The sequence below is a fragment of the Ceratotherium simum genome, chromosome 3 (assembly GCF_057802395.1).
Source record: "Ceratotherium simum simum isolate JZ-2026a chromosome 3, ASM5780239v1, whole genome shotgun sequence".
NCBI lineage: Eukaryota > Metazoa > Chordata > Mammalia > Perissodactyla > Rhinocerotidae > Ceratotherium > Ceratotherium simum.
In genome coordinates this window covers 47378259-47402487 of record NC_141902.1, presented here as the reverse complement: position 1 = coordinate 47402487, position 24229 = coordinate 47378259, and the positions used below count along the sequence as shown (strand labels likewise).

The window sequence follows — 24229 nt, the reverse complement described above, 5'->3', positions numbered from 1 at the left end:
TTAATAAGAGTAATCCTATTCATGAGGGCTCCACCCTCACAACCTAATCACCTCCCAAAGGCCCCCACCTCTTTTATTTATTTATTTATTTATTTATTTATTTATTTATTTATTTATTTATTTATTTATTTTTTGTGAGGACGATCAGCCCTGAGCTAACATCCATGCCAATCCTCCTCTTTTTGCTGAGGAAGACCGGCTCTGAGCTAACATCTATTGCCAATCCTCCTCCTTTTTTCCCCAAAGCCCCAGTAGGTAGTCAAATGTCATAGTTGCACATCCTTCCAGTTGCTGTATGTGGGACACCGCCTCAGCATGTCTGGAGAAGCAGCACGCCAGTACGCGCCGGGATCTGAACCCGGGCCGCCAGCAGAGGAGCGCGACCACTTAACCACTAAGCCACGGGGCCGGCTCTCACCTTTTCATTTATTTTTTATTTATTAATTTTTTTAAATTATTTATTTATTTTCCCCCAAAGCCCCAGTAGATAGTTGTATGTCATAGTTGCACAGCCTTCTAGTTGCTGTATGTGGGATGCGGCCTCAGCATGGTCGGGGAAGCAGTGCATCGGTGAGTGCCCGGGATCCAAACCTGGGCCGCCAGCAGTGGAGCGCACGCACCCAACCACTAAGCCACGGGGCCGGCCCTCACCTTTTCATTTAAAGGAAGCATATTAAGGCTTCTCTTTGGCATATCCAAATTGCCAGTACTCTTGCACTTTGGAGGTCATTATAAAGTAAAACAAGGGTTACTTGAACACAAGCACTGCAGTACCTCAATAATCCATCTGATAACTGAGGTAGCTAAGTGGCTAACAGGCAAGTAGCATATACAGCGTGGATATGCTGGACAAAGGGATGATTCACATCCCGAGAAACATGAGATTTCATTACAGCTACTCAGAACAGCGTGCAATTGCAAACTTGAATTGTTTATTTCTGTAATATTCCATTTAATATTTTCAGACCTCGGTTGACCATGGGTAAGAGGAACCATAGAAAGAGAAACTCTGGATAAAGGGGGACTACTGTACTGTCTGATTTTACAATGTACAATTGTAGCCGCATTTCCTAGCAAAATCAGACTTTTCCCCAGCAAAGTAAATAAGCCAATGGAACCCTCTGAATAGTGTTTTTCTAACAGCAGGTTGCAATCCATTAGTCAATCATGAAATTAATTTAGTGAGTGCACAGTCTACCACCATTAAAAACAAAACAAAAGCTGAAATAGAATAAAATAGAAGAGAATAGGAAATGTCAGACTGCATCTTAGTAGTAAGGGAAATATTGTTTTGTGAAATATTTATTTCAATTTTATACATAAAGTGTATACTGGGTTAGGATGAAAAATTTATGATGTTTGAGATACACTGCTCTAAAGCTGCCGTCGTGGTTTGAGGAAGACGTTTTCAAGGGGTCTGAGACGTCCTCCCTTTGCACATTACATACATACCTGTGTGAGGCCAGATTTTCTTCATATGCTTCAACCAAAACATTTCTCAACAGACTGAATGCAGAGGCAGGTATGAGAATTTCAGCTGTCTTCTTTTAAGCCAGACATTAAAGATATTTTCAAAACTAAAACAATTCCACTTTTCTAATTTCCTTGTTTTAGAAAAAATCTAGTCACTTAAAATTTTTAAATGCTATTTATGTTAACCTATTATTTTTAAATGAATTTTTAAAATTTCTGCTTTAATTACTAATACGGTAAATAGCAATAGATGTAAACCCACATAATCAAAAGCGCTTTGGAGTTCTTGACAATCTGAGAACTGCGGGTCAGTATGAAACAAAGGACTTCAGGCCTGATTCATGGCAGGCCACAAGCACCGCCCACTCCACGAACACCCAGACGGGGAACGTCCCACTCCCAGTGAGAATCCTTGCGAATAACAGATATTGACGAAAGGGCGGGGTTTCGAGCGGACGTATACGAGCTGACAGGCATAGGTTCATGACGTATGCGAAAACTAGGTCACAGAAAGAAAGGAGCCTTTTAGCAAATCTTTGCGACACTGTCGCGTTTCGTTGGTTCCGTGCCGTAAAGACAGCCGCGGGGCAGCCCCCAGCTGAGACAGCGGCGAAGGCGCGGGGCAATGGCGGATATGGAGGACCTCTTCGGGAGCGACGCCGACAGTGATGCTGAGCGTAAAGGTGGGATCGGCCGGGCTTCGGGAGAGGGGTGCGTGGCGGGGCTTCTGCGGCGAGAGCCCGACAGCGGTCCAGTTCCGGGTCTGCGAACGCTCCGGCGCCGGGGGCGAGTGGTGGCGCTTCCTGCACTCCTGCCTCAGCGCCCCCTGCACTCCCGGCGGTGCCAGCCTCCCCGGCGGCGGGAACGCAGGGACAGACGCAGAGGGTGCGCCTCGAGGTTCTTCGTGGAGCCGATGTCTGGGAGCGTATGGAGCGAAGGGGGCGCGGGGCAGGGGTGGAGGCGCGGGCGAGCCTGCGCAGCCCAGGGAGGAACCTTGGGGTCTTGCTCTGTCCTGTCTTGCACAGGCGAGCGCAGACTAAGAGCTGTTTGTGAATGAATGAAAAGTAGGTGTTGAGGAATATGGGGATGGGATGGACGAATTTACAGAGGGGCTCAGAATGCCCTCTTGAGTGAAACCAGAGCATGGCCTGATGGGGAGTTTGAGAGGTCCAGGTAAGGAGTCTGGGAAGGATACGGGCATAGGGCTATACATAGGCGTTAGGCACCGGAGAGAATGTGATCTCTGAGAGCCTGTGCAGAAACTCTAGAATTTCTTGAGTCTGTGACGTTAGATTGGGGGGCATATGGGGTCTGTGTTTGGAGAGGAGAGATGAAGGATTTGTTGATGAAATGAATGAATGAATGTTTATGGTGCATGGAAGTATTTCTGGCATGAGGATTGCGGATATTTGAGTTTGAAATATGAATAGGAGTTATTTGAAGTGAGAAGGGTCCCCAGACCAAGTTCATAATTCTTGCAACCCTCCAGGCTCAAAGTAACGTATCTACTTTTTTGCTTAGCGAAGTGCATTATTGTGGGGTTTTTTTTTCTTTTCTCCAACTCCAATTCATATAGTTTAGAGTGTAGTCAGGGGAGCACCAGGTGTACATCTAAAGTGAGGGCTCTGTCGGGATGGGTATCCAGAAGGTTCTAGTCAGGAAGACTCTGGAAGTATTGAGTCCTGTATACTAACTCTTGTTCCTCTACCTTTGCTAATGTTTTCATTTTCCCCTCATTTTTCCTGTCCATATCCCATTTGCCTTTCAAGGCACAGTTCTGTGTGAACCCTTGCATGACTCCTTCCATGAAGTTGTTCATTCTTTCAATAAATATTTATCAATCCCCTATCATGTTCCAGCTAGTCTGCTAAGTGTTGGGGATATAATGATGAAAAGATCGTCTCTGCCCCCCAACCCCCAGTTTACCTCGGTGCTTAATGCATATTTAATAAATAATTGGATGGGTAGAAGCAATAGTTTAGTAAGGTATGCCCTGCGGTTTCTTCCCATCGCAAACTCAGTGAGTGTATGGGGAAGTGATGTATGGAGATGGTTGCTTCTCTGGGCTTCATGTTTTACCTTCTTGTAAGTCGGTTGCTACTTTCTTCTATCTTACCATTAGATAACAGGACTCTATAGGATTTACTTCCAAATCTGTCCTTGAAGGTTGCTGTTGGTCCTGAAGGTAGTATGGATGTGACAGGGTAATTCCTCTTCTGCCTAGCGTGTTTCTTTATCTCCTTGCTAAGAGAGTTGTGGAAAATAACTACACCTGACAAATTTCTTGGCATAACAATGGGTAGAATCCCTACCTAGGCCCAGGGTGTCTCTTTTATGTATAAATGTGCCAGGTTGTCTTTAATTTCTTTAAACAATGTTTCATAGTTTTTATTGTTTAAATCCTGCACCTCCTAGGTTATATTTATTCCTAAGTATTCTATTCTTTTGGATACTATTGCAAGTGGAGTTGTGTTCTTAATTTCATTTTTGGATTATTCATTGCTAGTGTATAGACATACAACTGATTTCTGTATGTTAATCTTATATCTTGTAACCTTGCTGCTTGTGTTAGCTCTAATAGTTTTTTTTTTGAGGCTTCTTCAGGATTTTCTATATATAAGAGCATGTCATCTGCAAATATGGTTTTTTACCTATTCCTTTTCAATTTGGATGCCTTTTATTTTGTTTTCTTGCTTAATTGCCTTGACTAGAACTTTCTGTTCATTGTTGAATAGAAACAGTGAGAGTGGCCATCCTTGTTTTGTTTCTGATCTTAGGAAGAAAGCATCCATACCTTCACCATTACATGTGATGTTAGCTGTGGGGTTTTCACAGATGCCTTTTAGGCTGAGGAAAGTCCCTTCTATTCCTAATTTGTTGAGTGGTTTTATCATGAAAGGGTGTTGGATTTTGTCAAATCCCGTTTCTTCATCAGTTAAGGTGATCACTTTTTTTTCTTTATTCTGTTAATATGGTGTTTCACTTTGATTTTTAGATGTTGAACCACCATTGTATTCCTAGGATAACTCCTATTTGTCCTTTTAATATGCTGCTGAATTTGGTTTGCTAGTATTTTGTTTAGTATTTTTGCATTTGTATTCATAAGGAATATTGGTCTGTAGTTTTCTTTTTTTGTGATGTCTTCGTCTGGCTTTGGTATCAGGGTAATGTTGGCCTCATAGAATGAGTTAGGAAGTGTTCCCTCTATTTCAAGTTTTTGGAAGAGTTTGAGAAGTATAGGCATTCATTCTTTTTTGGGGGGGGGGGGAGGAAGATTAGCCCTGAGCTAACATCTGTGCCCATCCTCCTGCACTTTATATGGGATGCCACCACAGCATGACTTGACAAGTGGTGTGTCAGTCCATGCCTAGGATCCGAACCTGGGAACCCTGGGCCGAACCTCTACGCCACTGGGCTGACCCATAGGCATTAATTCTTTACAAGTTTGATAGGATTTACCAGTGAAACCATCTGGTCCTGGGCTTTTCTTTGTTGGAAATTTTTCAATTACTGATTCAGACTCTTATTATAGGTCTATTCAGATTTTCTATTTTGTCTTGAGTCAGTTTTGGTAGTTTGTGTGTTTCTAGGAATTAATCCATTTCATCTAAATTATCTAATTTGTTGGCATACTATCATTCACAATATTCTCTTTTAATCCTTATTATTTCTGTAAGGTTGATAGTATGTCTCTACTTTCATTCCTGATTTCAGTAATTTGAGTCTTCTCTCTTTTTCTTGGTCAGTCTACAGAAGGTTTGTCCTTTTTGCAAATGTTTTCAAAGACTGAACTTTTGGTTTTATTGATTCTGTATTTTTCTGTTCTCTATTTCATTTATCTCCTTGCTAATCTTTATTATTTCTTTCCTTCTGCTTGCTTTGGATTTAGTTTTCTTTTTCTAGGTCCTTAAAAGTGAAAGATTATCTTATCAATTTGGGATTTTTCTTCTTTCGGTGTAGGTGTTTACAGGTACAAATTTCCCTTTGAACACTGCTTTCTCTGCTTCCCTTAAGTATTGGTATGCTGTGTTTTTGTTTTCATTCATTTCAAAATATTTTATAATTTTCCTTGTGATTACTTCTTTGAGCCCTTGATTGTTTGAGTGCATTGTTTAATTTCCACGTATTTGTGAATTTTCCACATTTCCTGTTGTTATTCAGTTCATTTCATTGTGGTCAGAAAAGATGGTTGGTGTGTTTTTAATTTTCTTAAATTTGTTGAGACTTGTTTTGTGTCCTAACATATGGTCTATCCTGGAGAATATTCTCTGTGCACATGGGAAGAATGTAAATTCTGCTGTTGTTGGGTGTTCTGTTGATGTCTATTATGTCTGGTTAGTTTATAGTGTTGTTCAAGTCCTCTGTTTCCTTATTGATCTTCTGTCTAGTTGTTCTAGCCATTATTGAAAGTGGGGTATTGAAGTTTCCAACTATTGTTGTTGAACTGTCTATTTCTCCCTTCAGTTCTGTCAGTTTTTGGTTTTAGGTGCATATATGTTTATAATGGATTGACTGTTATCTTTTTATAATGTCCTTTTTTGTCTCTTGTAAAAATTTTGTCCTAAGATTTATTTTGTCTAATACTAGTATAACCACCATAGCTCTTTTCTGGTTACTGTTTACATGGAATATCTTTTTCCATCCTTTTACTTTCAACCTATTTGTGTATTTGGTTCTCAAGTGAGTCTCTTGTAGATAGCATATAGATGGCTTAATTTTAAAATCCATTCTGCCAATTTCTGCCTTTTTGTTGGAGGGTTAATCCATTTCCATTTAAAGTAATTACTAATAAGAAAGCACTTCTGCCATTTTGCTGTTGATTTTCTATATATCATATTGTTTTTGTTCCTCAATTCTTCTATTACTGTCTTCTTTTATGACTGATTTTCTTGTGTACTGTTTTGATTCCCTTCTTGTTTCTTTTAAGATTTTTTTCTTAGTGGTTACTCTGGTGATTACAATTAACATCTTAATTTATCACAATCTAGTTTGGATTAATGCCAACTTAGTAGTTTGCAAAAACTTTTTTTCAATATAAGCTCCATCCTCTCTTGCCTTTATGATGATGTTGTCACAAATTACATCTTTATACATTGTCTGCCCAGTGACATGGATTTATAATTATTGTTTTATGTAACTCTTTTAAATGTAATTGAAAAAGAGGAGTTACTAACCAGAAATACATTAATACTGACTTTTATGCTTTCCCATTTAGTTACCTGTACTGGTGTTCTTTATTTCTTCATATGAATTCAAGTTACTGTCTGTTGTGCTTTTATTTCAACCCGAAGAACTCCCTTTAGCGTTTCTTGTAGGGCAGGTCTGCTAGCAACAAACTCTGTTTTTGTTTATGTGAGAATGTCTTAATTCTGCCAATTTGTTTTTGTTGAGGTAAAATTCACATAAAAATTTAATCATTTTAAAGTGAGCAATCCAGTGGTATTTAGTACATTTACAATGTTGTGCAACCACCACCTCTGTCTAGTTCCAAAACATTTTTATCACCCCAAAATAAAATCCCATGCTCATTAAGCAGTTATTTATTTCCAATTTCTTCTTTCTGCCAGCCCCCAATCTGCTTTCTGTGTCTATGGATTTACCTATTCTGGATATTTCATATAAGTGGAATCATACAATATGTGGCCTTTTGTGTCTGGTTTCTTTCACTTTCCATGATGTTTTCATGGTTCATCTACATTGTAGCGTGTATCAGTACTTCATTCCTTTTTAATGACTAAATAATATTCCACTATGTGTGGATAGATATATATATATATATATATCCCAATTTGTTTATCCATTCAACTGTTGATGGACATTGAGTTGTTTCCTTCTTTTGGCTATTTGAATAGGGCTCTTATAAACATTTGTGTGCAAGTATTTGTTTGAGTGCCTGTTTTCAATTTGTGTGGCTATATACATACGTGTAGAATTGCTGAGTGGTGGTATTTCTTTGTTTAACTTTTTGAGGAGCAACTAAACCATTTTCTACAGTGCACTGTTTTACATTACCACCAGCAATGTTCAAGGGTTCAGTTTCTTCACATCCTTGCTAACACTTATTTTTACATTTTTTCATTTTTTAATGTAGCCATCCCTGTTGGTGTCAAGTGGTATCTCATTGTGGTTTTGATTTGCATTTCCTAATCGCTCATGATGTTGAGCATCTTTTCATGTGCTTGTTGGCTATTCGTGTAACTTTGGAGAAATGTCTATTCAGATCCTTTGTTCATTTTTTAATTGGATTGTATTTTTGTTTTTGAGTTGTAAACATTCTTTGTATATTCTAGATACTAGATACTTATCAGATATGTGGTTTGCAAATATTTTCTCCCATTCTATAGGTTGTTTTTTCACTTTCTGATAATGTCCTTTGTTGGACAAAAGTGTTTCATTTTGAGGAAGTCCAGTTTATCTATTTTTTTCTTTTCTTGCTCATATCACCTTCAGTTTGAAGCATAGTTTTGCTGGGTATAGAATTCTTGGTTGACAGTCTTTTTCTGTCAACCCTTTGAATATGTCATCCAGTTGCCTTTTGGTTTCCATGGTTTCTGATGAGAGATAGCTGTTATCCTTATTGAGGATCCCTTGTTTTCTTTTGTTTTTTGGTGAGGAAGATCTGCCCTGAGCTAACATCTCTTTCTCTTTTTGCTGAGGAAGATTAGCCCTGAGCTAACATCTGTGCCCATCTTCCTCCATTTTGCATATGGGATGCTGCCACAGTATGGCTTGATGAGCAGTGCGTAGGTTGGTGCCCAGGATTTGAAGTGCAGCCCGTGAACCCAACCACTATGCCACCGGGCTGGCCCTTGAAGATCCGTTGCAGGAGACAAGTTTCTTCTCTTTTGCTTTCTTCGGGATTCTTTCTTTGTCTTCAACAATTTGATGATGATGTGTGTGGGTGTGGATCTCTTTACATTTATCCTGTTTGGAATTCATTGAGCTTCTTGGATGTGTAGGTTGATGTCTTTCATCAAATTTGGGAGTTTCAGCCATTATTTCTTCAAATATTCTTTCTGCCCTTTCTTTTCTCTTATTTTGGGACTCCCAATATGTATATGTTGGTACACTGGATGGTATCCCACAAATCTTTTAGATTTTCCTCATTTTTTTCTCTTTTTGTTCCTCACACTGGATAATCTCAACTGACCTATGTTATAGTTTGCTGATTCTTTCTTCTTCCTGCTCACATCTGCTGTTTAGCTCCTTCAGTGAATTTTTCATTTCCGTTATTATACTTTTCGACTCCAGAATTTCTATTTGGTTCTTTTTTATAATATCTGTCTTTTCATTGATATTCCCTATTTTCATTTTCATTGTCTGGGCTTCTTCAGGGACAGTTTCTAGCATTTTTTCATAGGTATGGGCTGTACTTCCTTGTTTCTTTGCATGCCTAATAATTTTTTGTTAATACTTGGGCATTTTGAATATTATCATGTGACAACTCAGGAAATCATGTTCTTCCCTCTCCCCAGGATTTGTTGTTACTATTTATTATAATAGTTATTGTTTAGTGACTCTTTTGAAGTAATTTTGTGAAGTTTGCAGTCTTTGTTGTGTGTGGCCACTGAAGTCCCTGTTACATTAGTTTAGTGGTCAGCTAGTGATTAGACAGAGATTTCCTTAAATGCCTAGAACCAAAAAAAGAAACCTCCCAGTGTTTGCAGATTGGCTCTGTGTGTGTGTTGGGGCATGGGGCATGCTTTCAACACTCAACTAGGCAGTTTACAACCTGTCTTGGCCTTCCTTTCCTGCTTGCGCAGAGCCTGAAGGTCAGCCAGAAGTGAGAGCTTTGGGCCTTCTCAGTGCTTTCCTGAGCATATGCACAGCCTTTGGCAAGTGTGTGGCCTTCCAGATCTCTAGGAATATGTGGGAGCTTTGAAAAGCCCTTACTCCCTATATTATGTCATTTCCCAGCCTTTCCTCACAAGCTTTTGGTTAGTTTATTGTTTGCCCCAACTGCTGTCCATTGTCCCAGGCAGAGGCAACTAATACATTTACCTGTAAATATTTTTGACAAACACCCCCAGGTAGCTGCATCAGCACTGAGAGAGTTCCAAGTCAGGTGAGCTAAAGCCAAGCCCTTTGAACCAGTCCTTCAGTGATCCACCAGACACATCAAAGCCAACAACCATTATTCTTTGTGAATGAGGTCCCTTCTGCTCCCTCCAGTAGTGATACATATACCAGAAATTCAGGCTGTTATCTTTAAGGCACCATTGAGCTGGGGGGTGGATTGTTGAGGGAGGGGGACCAGGGTAAGTTAAAACACCACAAAGTTCTATTTTCTTACTGAGATTCAGGTGGTTTTTCTTGTTCAGCATTCTCGTTGCTGAAACTTTTGGTTAGTTTCCAGAGTACCAAGAAAATTGATTCTGACAGTCTTTGACAGATTTTTCATTGTTTTTATGTTAGAATGGACTTTTGATGTTCCTTACACAGCCTTTTTTGTGACATAGCCTTGTGTTTATGTGATCCCATAGATTCCGATTCTGGATCAGACTCAGATTCTGACCAAGAGAATGTTGCTTCTGGCAGTAACGGCTCTGGAAGTGAAAGTGATCAAGATGAAAGAGGTGATTCAGGAAAACCAAGTAATAAGGAACTGTTTGGAGATGACAGTGAGGATGAGGGAGCTTCTCATCACAGTGGGAGTGATAATCACTCTGAAAGATCAGACAATAGATCAGAAGCTTCTGAGCGTTCTGACCATGAAGACAATGACCCCTCAGATGTAGATCAGCACAGTGGATCAGAAGCCCATAATGACGATGAAGATGAAGGTCATAGATCAGATGGAGGGAGCCATCACTCAGAAGCAGAAGGTTCTGAAAAAGCACATTCAGATGATGAAAAATGGGGCAGAGAAGATAAAAGTGACCAGTCAGATGATGAAAAGATACAAAATTCTGATGATGAGGAGAGGGCACAAGGATCTGATGAAGATAAGCTGCAGAATTCTGATGATGATGAGAAAATGCAGAACACAGATGATGAGGAGAGGCCTCAGCTTTCAGATGATGAGAGACAACAACTGTCTGAGGAGGAGAAGGCTAATTCTGATGATGAACAGCCAGTAGCTTCTGATAATGATGATGAGAAACAGAATTCTGATGATGAAGAACGGCCACAGATGTCTGATGAGGAGAAAATGCAAAATTCTGATGATGAAAGACCACAGGCCTCAGATGAAGAACGTAGGCATTCAGATGATGAAGAGGAACAGGACCATAAGTCAGGTAATCTAGTTATGAGAATCAAAATGGTTTAGTAGAAGCATCCAGATACAGCAGTGCCCATTCATTCTTTTTGCTTTCTCATCTTTAGTACCCTGTTTTTTCTCTTCTGTCTGTCCATTTCAACCTTGTCTAACTCTATACATTTTTCTTTTCAAAAATTTTCCTGGGCCGGCCCCGTGATTTAGCGGTTAAGTGCGCGCGCTCTGCTGCTGGCAGCCCAGGTTCGGATCCCGGGCGCACACTGAGGCACCGCTTCTCCAGCCATGCTGAGGCCGCGTCCCACGTACAGCAACCAGAAGGATGTGCAGCTATGACATACAACTATCTACTGGGGCTTTGGGGGAAAAAAAAAAAGGAGGAGGATTGGCAATAGATGTTAGCTCAGAGCCCGTCTTCCTCAGCAAAAAGAGGAGGATTAGCATGGATATTAGCTCAGGGCTGATCTTCCTCACAAAAAAATTAAAAAAATAAAAAATAAAATTTTCCTAATCCATATATTATTTCTATCTATTCCCCTTCCATTTGTTGATTGGTGATAGATCAAGAAGAAAAAAATTTGAAGAGGACGGTCTCAGAGAAAGATGTATGGTGTTAAAGTAGCTAGATAATGAATAGAGTTGGTTCCATTTCTAAAGGTAACTGAAGAGCATGTCTCACGTGAGAATAGATTTACCTGGAGAAGAAAAACAGTAACACTGAAACATCCCCATGATCAGTTATTTCTCTCTTACCAGTGTGTTCTTTCCCTTGGGGAAAATCTACATTGGATGCCAAATTATAATAATCGGGAGGTTGCCTGGGAAGCATATCATCCAGGAAATGAAAACATGGCTGGATGATCTCAGTGAGCTGTGATAGCTTGACGCATGCATCCTCGCCCTAGGGAGATGTGCACGGGTCAGAATATTCATTCCCTAAACACTACAGGAAACTCACAGCTGAACTTTGGCTTCTGGATCCTTGTTTATAATAGCCGTTGACACTGTTCTGCTCAAGTTAACATGTTGTTCATATAGAATATTAAAAATTTTTAGAGATCTTGTTTCTTTGTATTTTGTGCAAGTCATCTTGATTAGGTTGGAAGTCTTCCTGAAGTAATATCTGGATTGCTTCATTTCTATAGGTGATTGATTATAATTACATATTGATCTTTTCTTCTTAGAGAGCTTTAATACGGGGGGAGGGAGTCTTTTCCCTTGTAATACGTACCTCACAGGATAGCATTCAAGACCACGTTTTGGCATTATTTAGGAGAGGAGGTCAGAAAATTTTCAGAGATGGATATAGGTCTATATAGACTATAGGACTGCAGTGAGTATTCAGTAACTGGTTCTGGGTGGTTATTTGTACTGTTAACCAGAATCATTAAGGCTTATGCACTACTTCCTCAGTACTAGCAGACTAACATAAGACTAGGGTCATGGTAGGGAATCTTGTAGCTGGTCATCCTGCTTAACTCTTAATGAGTTCTACAGTGGTTCAGTTGATTATCTTGAAGTTTACAATTAGGTAAATAATTGTACCATCCAGAAATAATGACATATTTGTCTCTTCCACTGCAATATTTTTACCTTTTTTTCCTTCTGTAATGAGTCATATAGAAATTTAATTGTAAGTTTCAGTACTACTTTTCTCATTCTACCAAGCTTTTCTGCTTACAAAAACCGATGTTCCTTTTATTAATTTTGTTTTTGTTTTTATTTTTGTTTCTGTTTTTGTTTTTTTGTGAGGCAAATCAGCCCTGAGCTAACATCCATGCTAATCCTCCTCTTTTTGCTGAGGAAGACCGGCTCTGAGCTAACATCTATTGCCAATCCTCCTCCTTTTTTTCACCCCAAAGCCCCAGTAGATAGTTGTATGTCATAGTTGCACATCCTTCTAGTTGCCGTATGTGGGACGCGGCCTCAGCGTGGCCGGAGAAGCGGTGCGTCGGTGCGCGCCTGGTATCTGAACCTGGGCCGCCAGTAGCGGAGCGCGCGCACTTTAACTGCTAAGCCACAGGGCCGGCCCTAATTTTGTTTTTAAATTTACTACGTTAAGTTGAAAATCGTGTGTGTGTGTACAGTTCTATTAATATTAATGTGTGTACAGATTTGTGTAACCACCACCACAGTCAGGATACAGAACAGTTCTGTCACCCTAAAAAACTCCTTCATACTATCCCTTTTGTAGTCACATCCTGTCTCCACCCCTGACAACTACTGATCTGTTCTGTCACTAACTAAAGTTTTGTCTTTTCGAGAATGTCATCATATAAATGGAATCATACAGTATGTAGCCTTTCTTCTTTCACTTTAGTCTTTTTTCACTTAGCATAATGCATCTGAGATTCATCCAAATTGTTACATGTATCAGTAGTTCATTCTTATTTACTACTGAATTGTTTCCCATTGTAGGGGTGTACCACAGTTTGTTTATCCCTAACATTGCTTTAAAACACAAAATTCAGGGTTATGATATGACTGTGATTATGGAGAACCTTTAATTCTACTCTTACAGAATCTGCAAGAGGCAGTGATAGTGAAGATGAAGTTTTACGAATGAAACGCAAGAATGCAATTGCATCTGATTCAGAAGCGGATAGTGACACTGAGGTACCAAAAGGTACTCCAATTACTTCTTTTATATATTTGTATATTTCCAACCCTCTTTCTGCATTTAACTGTAGTGCAATCCCAACCCTGGGTGTTTACTCCAGACTGCAAGACCCACAGAAAGAGCAGGGATACAGTTAGTATACACAGGGAAGTTGTGCGGATATGAGAAAATCTCATGCTCAATCAGGTGAAGAAGAACTTGCTTCTTCATTTATAGTTACGGTGAGTCTGTTGTTAGGGGGCTGAGGCTCTGGTTGAAGTGGAGGTGGCAATCCATTCTTGAGTTTGAATAATGAGAGTTCCAGGGCAGCTTGTTCTTAAGTTCTTAACAGGTTAATATCAGATGAAGAACTTGGTTCTTTGAGCTGTGGATTAGACCAAGAGTTCATAAAAACAATGTTAGGTAAGGTAGGTTTGTTGTAAGGATAAAAGATCCATCTATTCGTTTCTATATATGACTGTGTTTCAAATGGCAAATTACCATGCAATAAAGGTGTTAGTATAAAAGTTACAGCAGGGCCAGCCCCAGTGGCCTAGTGGTTAAGTTCAGCATGCTCCACTTTGGCGGCCTGGGTTCGGTTCTTGGGCGTGGGCCTGCACCGCTCTGTTAGTGGCCATACTTTGCTGGTGGCCCACATATTAAAAAGTAGAGGAAGATTGGCATAGATGTTAGCTCAGGGAGAATCTTCCTCAGCAACAAAAAAAAGTTACAGCAAGCATAATTTTGATAGTTTGGTTATGCACAACCATTATTGTGCTGAATGGTAAATAGGCATTAATGTTAAATAGCTTATATAAAGGATTATAAGTATCATTATAACTAAAGCAAACATTTAGAGGGTCAGCTAGAGAGAAAAGGAGAGAGTTGGACAGAACAGCAAGTTCTGGGATTTACTTAAAGATCTTTGGATCTATAACTAATAGTTATGTGCACAGACTTCAGAATCAGATGATCCAAGTTAGAATCTTTGTGGTTCCAGTTTCCAACTATATGATTTTGGTCAAATTACTACACTTCAATTTTCTGGTCTGTAAAAGGGAGATATAATGCTAACCATCTTACAGAGTTGTTGTGAGAATTAGATATGTTTATCCTTTCGTTTTGTTCATAGTTCTTTGTTGAGAATGTGCTGTGTACTAGTACTGTTCTGGGCACTGGGAATGTAGCAGTGATCAAAACAGATAAAGATCCCTCTCCCTTGTAGAAGTCACATTCTGGTGGAGTCAGGGTAGGGTAGGGAGACTGACAATAACACAATAAGTAAATTAAATATATAGTATGTTGGATAGTGATAAGAACTAAGAAAATAAATCAAGAAGAGACATGAGAATATTGGTGGGTGGGGTTGTAGTTTTGGTAATTTTGTCATATAGATGAACTTTTTAATACCCTGACCTTCCTTGCCTCCTCCTCCTCTTTTTTTTTTTTTTTAATTATCATTAAGGCTTTATTTTTTTAGAGTAGTTGAAAGTTCACAGCAAATTGAGAGGAAGGTACAGAGATTTCCCATATATCCCCTGGCCCCCCATACACACACAGCATCCCCCCATTATCAACATCCCCCAAGAGAGTGGTACATTTGTTATAATTGATGACCCCTCATTGACACATCGTAATCACCCAAAGTTCATAGTTTACCTTAGGGTTCACTCTTGGCAGTATACACTCTGTGGGTTTGGACAAATGTATAATGACATATATTCATCATTGTGGTATCATACAGAGTGGTTTCACTGCCCTAAAAATCCTCTGTGTTCTGCCTGTTCATCCGTCCCTCCCTTTTAACCTCTGATCTTTTTACTGTTTCCATAGTTTTGCCTTTTCCAGAATGTCATACAGTTGGAATCATATAGTATGTAACCTTTTCAGATTGGTTTCTTTCAGTTAGTAATATGCATTTCAGTTTCCTCCATGTCTTTTCATGGCTTGACAGCTCATTTCTTTTTAGCACTGAATAATATTCCATTGTCTGGATGTACCAATTTATCCATTCATCTACTGAAGCACATATTGGTTGCTTCCAAGTTTTGGCAGTTATGAATAAAACTGCTACAGACATCCATGTGCAAGTTTTTGTGCACATATAAGTTTGCAACTCCTTGGGGTAAATACCAGGGAGCACAGTTGCTGGAGTGTATGGTACGAATATGTTTAGTTTTGTAAGAAACCACCAAACTGTCTTCAAAGTGACCATACAATTTTACATTCCTACCAGCAATGAATGGGAATTCCTGTTGTTCCACATTTTTGCCAGCATTTGGTGTTTCAGTGACTGGATTTTAGCCATTCTAATAGGTTGCCGCCTCTTTTTCAGTGATCTGTCCTCTGCCTTGTCACAGTAACTCACTCTCATAGTTTTATCCTAGACCATATCGTTACCAGTAATTGTAACTCTTCTGTAATCTGAATTTTCAGCAGTCTGCTTTCTGACCACCCTCCTATCTTTCTATTCACCCCCTCTACTACCCTACCTTGGTTTATTACAGATTATTGTGGTGGTGGTTTTGCCTATATTGAGGTGAAGTTCTGCCTGAGAGGAGGGGGCTGGGTGGACGTGTAACTTTAAAACTTGAGGGACTGTGTAAAGAATAGGCCTTTATGGAGTGCTTAAGCCCCACACTTGAGCATCTGGAATGTAGGGGGACATTTGGGCTCCTGGGAATAAAGGAGAGAGGAAGAATAAGGAGGCAGTAAGTGGAGGGAGAAAGAAGTGCCTCCTGTGCAGCTCTGCCTGTCGCTGGGTTTGCCCCCTTTCCTCTCCACAGACACGCTGCTCAGATCTTTGAGAGCCAGGCTCAGGCTTCTGTTTGGGGGGTTTCCTGGTGCCTGGTCCAGAAACTTTGGGACTGTGTTGAAGTGATAACTTTGAAGAACCTCTTCTAGATAGTAATACTGTGCACTTTTCCTCCTATATTGAAGATAATAGTGGAACCATGGATCTATTTGGAGGTGCAGATGATATATCTTCAGGGAGTGATGGAGAAGATAAACCACCTACTCCAGGACAGCCTGTTGTAAGTAAAATTACCATTGTGTACTGGGCCCTTATTCAAGGCTAAGTAAAAAGTTTCAGAGACTAAGGGTCTCATGCCGAGAAGAGGAAGTTGATACCTGAATTGCAGTATGAAAATAAAATGAACAGATGACTTTCTCAGTTATGTAGGGAACTCTTGGTTATAAGGGAGAGTGGAAATAAACCCCCTGGCACGACCATACCATGGAATACTACTCAGCAATAAAAAAGATGAACTGTAGATACACGCAACAACTTGGATGAAGTTCCAGGGAATTATGCTGAGTGTGAAAAAGCCAATCCTAAAACGTTAAATACTGTATGATTCTCCTTATATAACATTCTTGAAATGACAAAATTATAGAAATGGAGAAGAGACTAATGGTTGCCTGAGATTGAGGAGGGATGAGGGCAAGAGGGAAGTAGACGTGGCTATAAAAGGGCAACATAAATCTTTGTGGTGATGGAAATGTTCTGTATCTGACTGTATTGGGGTCAGTCTGCTGGTTGTGATATTGTACTATAGGTTTGCAAGATGTTACCATTGGGGGAAACTGGGTTAAAAAAAAAAAAAGAACAAACTGCTCAGCATGAGGTTGGTGCCACACCTTAAGAGATTAGACTTCGAGGACTTGTGATTTGAGAACCATTGATTTAAATGTTTTTCTTGTTCATGCCAAGAAATATGTGCTGTGTTGATAATCTTCTCTGATTTTAATTGGTGGAGTGACTTCATATATTGAAGTGTTGCTTAATTTCACACTTCTGTTGGTGAATATATGGAAGATAGATTTATCACAAAATCTTATTTTCTTATATCGATGCTTCCAAACTGATCTTGTTTCCCATGAGGTTTTTGGGTGGCTGGGTGGGTAGGGATGGGGAGTGAAGGCTGCTTTAGTCCTAAAGTGGTGTCTCAGTATTCTTCTTGTCTACCTAAGTGTGGAAGTAGTAGACTATTTCTAAGGTGCTATCAATCTCTAAAACTCCATGATTCTTGTACTAGGATGAAAACGGATTGCCTCAGGACCAACAGGAGGAGGAGCCAATTCCTGAGACCAGAATAGAAGTAGAAATACCCAAAGTAAACACTGATTTAGGAAACGACTTGTATTTTGTTAAACTGCCCAACTTTCTCAGTGTAGAGCCCAGGTAAGGGGATCAGTAAAAAGTGTTTCTAGATGTTGGATAGAAATATGTTGAATATTGATATTTTGCTTATTTTACATAAGTTGACTAATCACAAAATGAAAACCTGGTCATGTATCTCTGAAAAAATAAATCAAGCATATCCTATGATAGAAAAAGTATAGACTATTGGTAAAGGAGACTTTTAATGCTTATAATTGTTTTTAGCAATTTGATACTTTCTTATGAATTAACAGACATCATAAGTCTGGGTATTTTTGGCTAGTGCAGCCCTGAAAAAGCTGAAATTGAGCGTGGTGCAATGTGCTAGAGAAACTGCAAATGTCCTGTAGCAGCTGTTGTGGATCTAGAAACACTAGTGGTTTTGGACAGTTGAACAGTATTGATGAGAATTATTCACTAAGTAACACGAAAGCTCTTGTGCGATTTAAATTTTTTTCCCCAAGCAAAATAAGGTGGAAAGCTAGAGCTTGTGTGGCTTATTCGTTGGAAGACTCATGTAAGAATAAAGAATATTTTGAATATTTAACCTTGCTTGCACTTTATTTCAAGCAATATTATATTAACACCATTTCAAGGTGCAGTAATTTGAATACTTCATTGAAGTTGAACATAAAGATATCTGACCATTATGATTTTTAATTATATTAAGATTTTTTAGTGTAATGGTGTGTATTAATAGAGATGCTATTACATAACAGTTATACTATTCCTTACAAAATATGATTAATAGTTTATTTTAAAAACAATTTGTAGACCTTTTGATCCTCAGTATTATGAAGATGAATTTGAAGATGAAGAAATGCTGGATGAAGAAGGTCGAACCAGGTTAAAATTAAAGGTACCATTCCATGCTTTACTCCTTCCTTTCTTTCTTTTATAAGGAACCTGGGGATACCAACTTGAGACTTGAGCTTTTGAAAATGATTTTTTATGTTTCCTGTTTTATCAACAGATGAATTGTCTGTCTTTTCAGAATATTTTTAGGAAGAAAATATATAGCTTTTTCTCTGTAAAAATGTCACTTTTCTATCACTTTTCTCACTGTTATACTTTTTTTTAAATTTATTTTTATTTATTTATTTTTTGTGAGGAAGATCAGCCCTGAGCTAACATCCATGCTAATCCTCCTCTTTTTGCTGAGGAAGACCGGCTCTGAGCTAACATCTATTGCCAATCCTCCTCCTTTTTTTTCCCCAAAGCCCCAGTAGATAGTTGTATGTCATAGTTGCACATCCTTCTAGTTGCTGTATGTGGGATGCGGCCTCAGCATGGCCGGAGAAGCGGTGCGTCAGTGCGCGCCCGGGATCCAAACCCGGGCCGCCAGTATCGGAGCACGCGCACTTAACCGCTAAGCCACGGGGCCGGCCCCAAGTTATACTTTTTTGATGCTTTTAATAAATGATTAGCTACTTCCTTCAGAATAAGTAATACTGTGGTTTGCTGTTTAGAACAACTACCTCCATATGTACTGTGGGTTAAGTTCTAGCAACTTCCTTCAAGAGGAAATTCATCAGGCTCTTTGATCTATGGATAAGCAAGTTATATACAAAAGGAGAATTTATTCCGAGTACCTGACGCTTCACTCTATGGCTCTCTTTGTATTCTTCCGATTGCTTTGGTTGACTATTAGGAGAGATTTTTATTTACTTGATTCCTATTAATGCATCAGCAAATATCAATATATCTATTATATTTTCAGACCATGTAATACCAGACTCTAGTATAGGTATCAAAGTTTAGAAATAAATATTTTACTCTAAAACCTTGGTGCTTAGAGTACAAAATGTTGGTGTATGTCAGACTGCTATCTTGAAAAGCTTGATTTAAAACCCTGGACTCTTTATTTCTTGAGACTAAGCTGACCATTCTTAAAGAGTCAGTTGGTGGTGTAATTAATTGTTTAATGAACAAGGAACCAGATACAGTTTATGTACCTCTATGAGGTCCTCTGTCTTTAGAAGTGCTTTAATGTGTCTTTCATCCCAGTAGGGTAGGACCTAGCAGTGTATCCTCTTATAGCATCGTTATTGAATCACCTTATATAATAGAAAGCATTTTTCAAAATGGCTTCTCAGTTAATAATGGCCCATATGTGTTTCCCTATTTATATGTAGCTAACCTATTTTGTGTGAGAGGGAAGGCAGGAATAGTGACAGATTATTTTGTTTTGTTTCCTTTATTAAGGAATATTTTAAATATACACAAATATAATGAGAACAGTATAATAAAGTCTCACGTACCCATCTCTCATTTCAGTGGTTGTCAAGTGGAACAATCTTGTTTCATGTATAGTCCCCACCTTACCCAGACTGTTTTGAAAAATTTCAGCTATGACATCATGTTTAATTCATGAATATTATAGAGTTCTTTAATCAGTTGGCTTCATAGTTGTTTGTTTATTTAGTGAGGAATAAAGAAGAAAAGGGGAAAAACTAGAAGGGAACCATTAGGACCCAGTTGCAAAGACAGTCACAGCTAACAGTGGAGATCCAGAAATTGAAGTGGGAATGGGAGCAGCTGCTTTTAGGGTTGGTGGTGGGAGAATAGGCATAGGGAAGCATGGGCTTAGCTCTGTCAGTTTTCAAAATGTTGGCTTCTCTTTGTTGCTATCTTAACTCACCTTCTCTTTATCCTTGTGAGTGTATCCCTTTTTAGTTCTTCACTGTCATTTTAGTGGGTTTCCAGGATGCAACAGTGATAAACTACACGTGTTTAGTGTGCTGTATTTTCCCAGAAGTCCCATTGAGTTTTTAATTTCAATAACAATGGTTTTCGTTTTTAGGAAGCTCTTTTTTTACAGATTTTTATTTATTTATTTATTTTATTTATTTATTTTTTTGTGGGGAAGATCAGCCCTGAGCTAACATCCATACCAATCCTCCTCTTTGCTGAGGAAGACTGGCCCTGAGCTAACATCTATTGCCAATCCTCCTCCTTTTTTTCCTTTTTTTTTCCCCCCCCGAAGCCCCAGTAGATAGTTGTATGCCATAGTTGCACATCCTTCTAGTTGCTGTATGTGGGACGCCACCTCAGCATGGCCGGACAAGCAGTGCGTCGGTGTGCGCCCGGGATCCAAACCTGGGCAGCCAGTAGCGGAGCGCGCGCACTTAACCGCTATGCTACGGGGCCGGCCCCAGGAAGCTGTTAAATGTTTTCCAAATCTGCCTGGTGTTTCCCCCTGATGCAGTTCAGATAAAGTTAGACTCTAAACCTGCTCTGACCTGGGGTTTTAATTTTCATAGAGTGCTTCTTTTTCCTTACCCATATGTGGGGAGCTTCCCTGTCTCCCTAAGCCAGTAGGCAGAGTTTTTTGATGTCACGTTTATAGGGTTTTTAGCTCTGTAAGAGAACCTGCTGTATATAGGGAGTCTCAATTCTAAATTGCTACCTCACGTAGCTTCAAGCATTACTGTGTCTTAAAACATCTCCGAACTGCTACAGATTTAGCATCTGCTTTGGCACTCAGCTCGCTCTGTGATTCCAGCACTAGAAGCTCAGAAATTTACTTAAGCATTTTTTTTTCCTGTTATTAATTTATCCAACATCTCTAGGTAACTAAAACAAGAGGGTTTCAATGTTGTCTGTTTTTCTGTCACTACCTATGCATGCTTATTCTATGATTATGTATCTTTTGAGGAGAAAAGAAGCATAAACTACAGTGTTCTAAGGCACTTGTGTTTTAAAACAGGTAGAAAATACTATAAGATGGAGGATACGCCGGGATGAAGAAGGAAATGAAATTAAAGAAAGCAATGCTCGGATAGTCAAGTGGTCAGATGGAAGGTAAGCACAAAATGCCTGAAGAGTATTGAAATACCCAGAATGTGGTTGGGAGGGATCGGGTTTTGGAATAAGACGTTATTTGGGGGCTACCTCGTATTAAAGAATTTCCATTGTTTAGTCCCTGGCATTGCATAGAAAACCTGAGAGAAATAAATAGGTAGTTGCGGGTCATATAGGCTGATGGAAGACATTAAAAGTAGGCCGAAAATGTGATCACCCTCTTCGGCTATGGCATAGTAGTTTGGACCATCTCCCCTCCCCATTTCATACTGCTCACTGTAAGTTGACAGTTTAGAAAAACTGCTTTTCACTGGGAAAGTAATAGAGGCTGAGTAAATGTCACAGTGTGTTTTAGTTGTAAGCATACTTTACTACTAACCATAAACATACAGCATGTTTTACTTGTATATAGGTTATTTTTCATACCATGCCTTCTTTATTCTTTTCTTTCCTTCTGAATTCTATGCAAGGGGAGAAAGCAGCAGTTGAATCACCTTTTAAGTGAAGTAAAATGGTGGAATGAAAGCTTTATGACTTTAATATGTGAGGTGTTCCTTCTTTCCAGCATGTCTCTGCATTTAGGCAATGAAGTGTTTGATGTTTACAAAGCTCCACTGCAGGGCGATCACAACCATCTTTTCATAAGACAAGGTACTGGTCTACAGGGACAAGCTGTCTTCAAAACCAAACTCACATTCAGGTAACTATTCTTATCAACACACGCTATTATTTGTGACAGTAAAAGCGCTGAAGTATAGATGTTGTCCAAAATGTCTGACTCCTGATTGACATAACCTCACGGTATAGTTCGCCAAAGACCAGGATCTGGTTCTCAGCTGTGAAGGTTCAAAGGCTATTTTGTCAAGTGCGCTAAAAGTTGCTGTTTCACAGGGAACCAGGTCGTGCTAACTATACTTACAAGAGACTGTTATGTAAACCAGAATGTCAATGTATTAATTCCAGTGATTATTATAACTGCCAAGAGGCCTAGAATGCTTGCTGGTGAGTGTGTCTTTTCTTTTTAGTGAAATTGATCTGGGAGACTAACTCATAACTAGAAGTTATTAGTGTGCATGCAGTCAGAGGAAAGGCAGTGAGGAGGTGGGTGTAAAGGCTGGGATCATCCTGTTCCTGAGGCTGCTTCATCCAATACCACTCCAGGGATGTGTCCCCCAAGCAGCCCAGAACACTCAGGTCAGCTGGCGAGAGCTCTTGCTTCTCTAGATCATGTAGGTTCTACACTGAAATGTTCATGTTTCTCTTTTCTTGATTCTAAGCAGACCATCCTCCTTGGGTAATGCTTAACTTTAGAGAGGGCACAATAATCTTGGGTATGACTTAGCTTTTTGAGAATCATAATGGTCAGAAGCATAGGCTTTGGAATCAGACCTGTATTTGAGTCCCATTTCCACTTGTGTGACCTCGTGCAACTTTCTCAACCTCTCTTTGCCTCAGTTTCCTAGTGTATAAAATGTAACAGTTATCTCCTAGAGTCGCTGTGACAATGAAGTCATATAGCGTGTAAAACATGAAGCGTGGTACTTGGCACTTAGCATTCAATGAATGCCGCTTGAGCCTATCCATTTACTGCTTCTAGAGGGTGATCGTGCTTTGCAAAGCTTTTTTCACTCTAGCTTTCCGTTCTTCACTTTATTCATGAGGTAAGACTATTTCAGTGAGCCACAGAATGAACAAAGTTCAGAATCCCCCACCTAGTATATTCAGTTTAGTGCCTCTCCCTATTTTTTCTAGAGAATAGGAAGTGGTCGTTGGCCTCTTGGTTTTGTGATGTTAATATGACTGGCTCACAGATGCGTTTGGTAAACAGTGAGACATTTTTGTTCATTTCCTGCAGACCTCACTCTACAGACAGTGCCACACATAGAAAGATGACCCTGTCACTTGCAGATAGATGTTCAAAGACGCAGAAGATTAGAATCTTACCAATGGCTGGTCGTGATCCTGAATGCCAGCGCACAGAAATGATTAAGGTATGTTGGCTAAGCTTTATCCTGAGATTTTTGGTATACTAAGAATAGCATTTCCCAAAACATTTATTCATCATCTCTTATTGACCCACCTTTTCACTTTCCAGCTGGCATGAACAGGAAGCTGGATTCATTTCCTAAGCATCTGCCAAACAATGGGTGATAGGGCGATGGTCATAAAGCAGACAGAAGGGCCAGGTTCTCTCCCACTGGGTCCTGAGAGTTCAGCAACAAACTGGTGACTGAAAGAATCTGAGCTTTCACAGATAATTTCAAAGATGATTAAATCATCTATTTCTGGCTTAGAATCCATGTCAAAAATCAGTGAAAATGCTCGAGATTTAGTCTAAAATAACGTAAAAGTAGACCAGGAGTTTGAATGGGAAAGTGCCTAAAGGAGCATCAGGCAAAAAGTAGCTTGTGGTTTTTAAGGTCAGTTTTCTAACGTTCTACCTGGTGGGTTTCCAGATTTGACACAACTGTCTGTTAGGCTCAGATTCAGTTCTGGGGCCTTGTCCCCAAAGGATGGAGCGTGTGCTTGTATCAATACTGTTGGCCTTTCGTGCAGCAGGCGCTTTGAGAAGCCGAATGCGGTGGTACAGTCTCATTCTCTCTCCTCTCCGTCGTCTTTGATCCCTGCTAGATCTCGCGGCCCTTGCACTGCCAGCTTCACGCGATTTCAGTCCTTAGTGCAACAGGTACAGTGAGGCTAAGACACTCTGGCTGCCTCAGGGCCTTTCTGACTAATCCCATTGTTGGCTCTGCTGAAGGTTTGGCCCCTGCTTTTTCCTTCTGCTTGTGTTTTGTTCCTGGAGGCAGGTTAACTAAGCCAGATTCAGTAGCCGTGCCTAACCCAGTGGTGTGTAGCACGTTGGCTTTGGAGTCTGACTTCTTGCTCCATTTCTCCTGCTTTTCTCCTCAAGCTAGGGGAACCAGAGGGACCTGCAGTCTCCAGGCTCAGCATTATTGGAAGAGCCCTCTGG

At 39.8% G+C, this 24229-nt stretch overlaps 1 protein-coding gene across 1 annotated transcript in view; it reads left to right on the top strand.

The window, feature by feature from the left end:
* Positions 1-2042: 2042 nt before the first annotated feature.
* Positions 2043-24229, top strand: part of LEO1 (LEO1 component of Paf1/RNA polymerase II complex) — a 32634-nt gene continuing 10447 nt past the window's right edge. The window contains exons 1-9 of the mRNA XM_004421589.3: positions 2043-2156; positions 9957-10712; positions 13212-13316; positions 16230-16324; positions 17330-17475; positions 18229-18313; positions 21164-21258; positions 21824-21958; positions 23114-23249. Of these exons, the coding sequence (XP_004421646.1) occupies positions 2099-2156; positions 9957-10712; positions 13212-13316; positions 16230-16324; positions 17330-17475; positions 18229-18313; positions 21164-21258; positions 21824-21958; positions 23114-23249 (1611 nt within the window). The 5' untranslated portion in view covers positions 2043-2098. The remainder of the gene's footprint in view (positions 2157-9956; positions 10713-13211; positions 13317-16229; positions 16325-17329; positions 17476-18228; positions 18314-21163; positions 21259-21823; positions 21959-23113; positions 23250-24229) is intronic.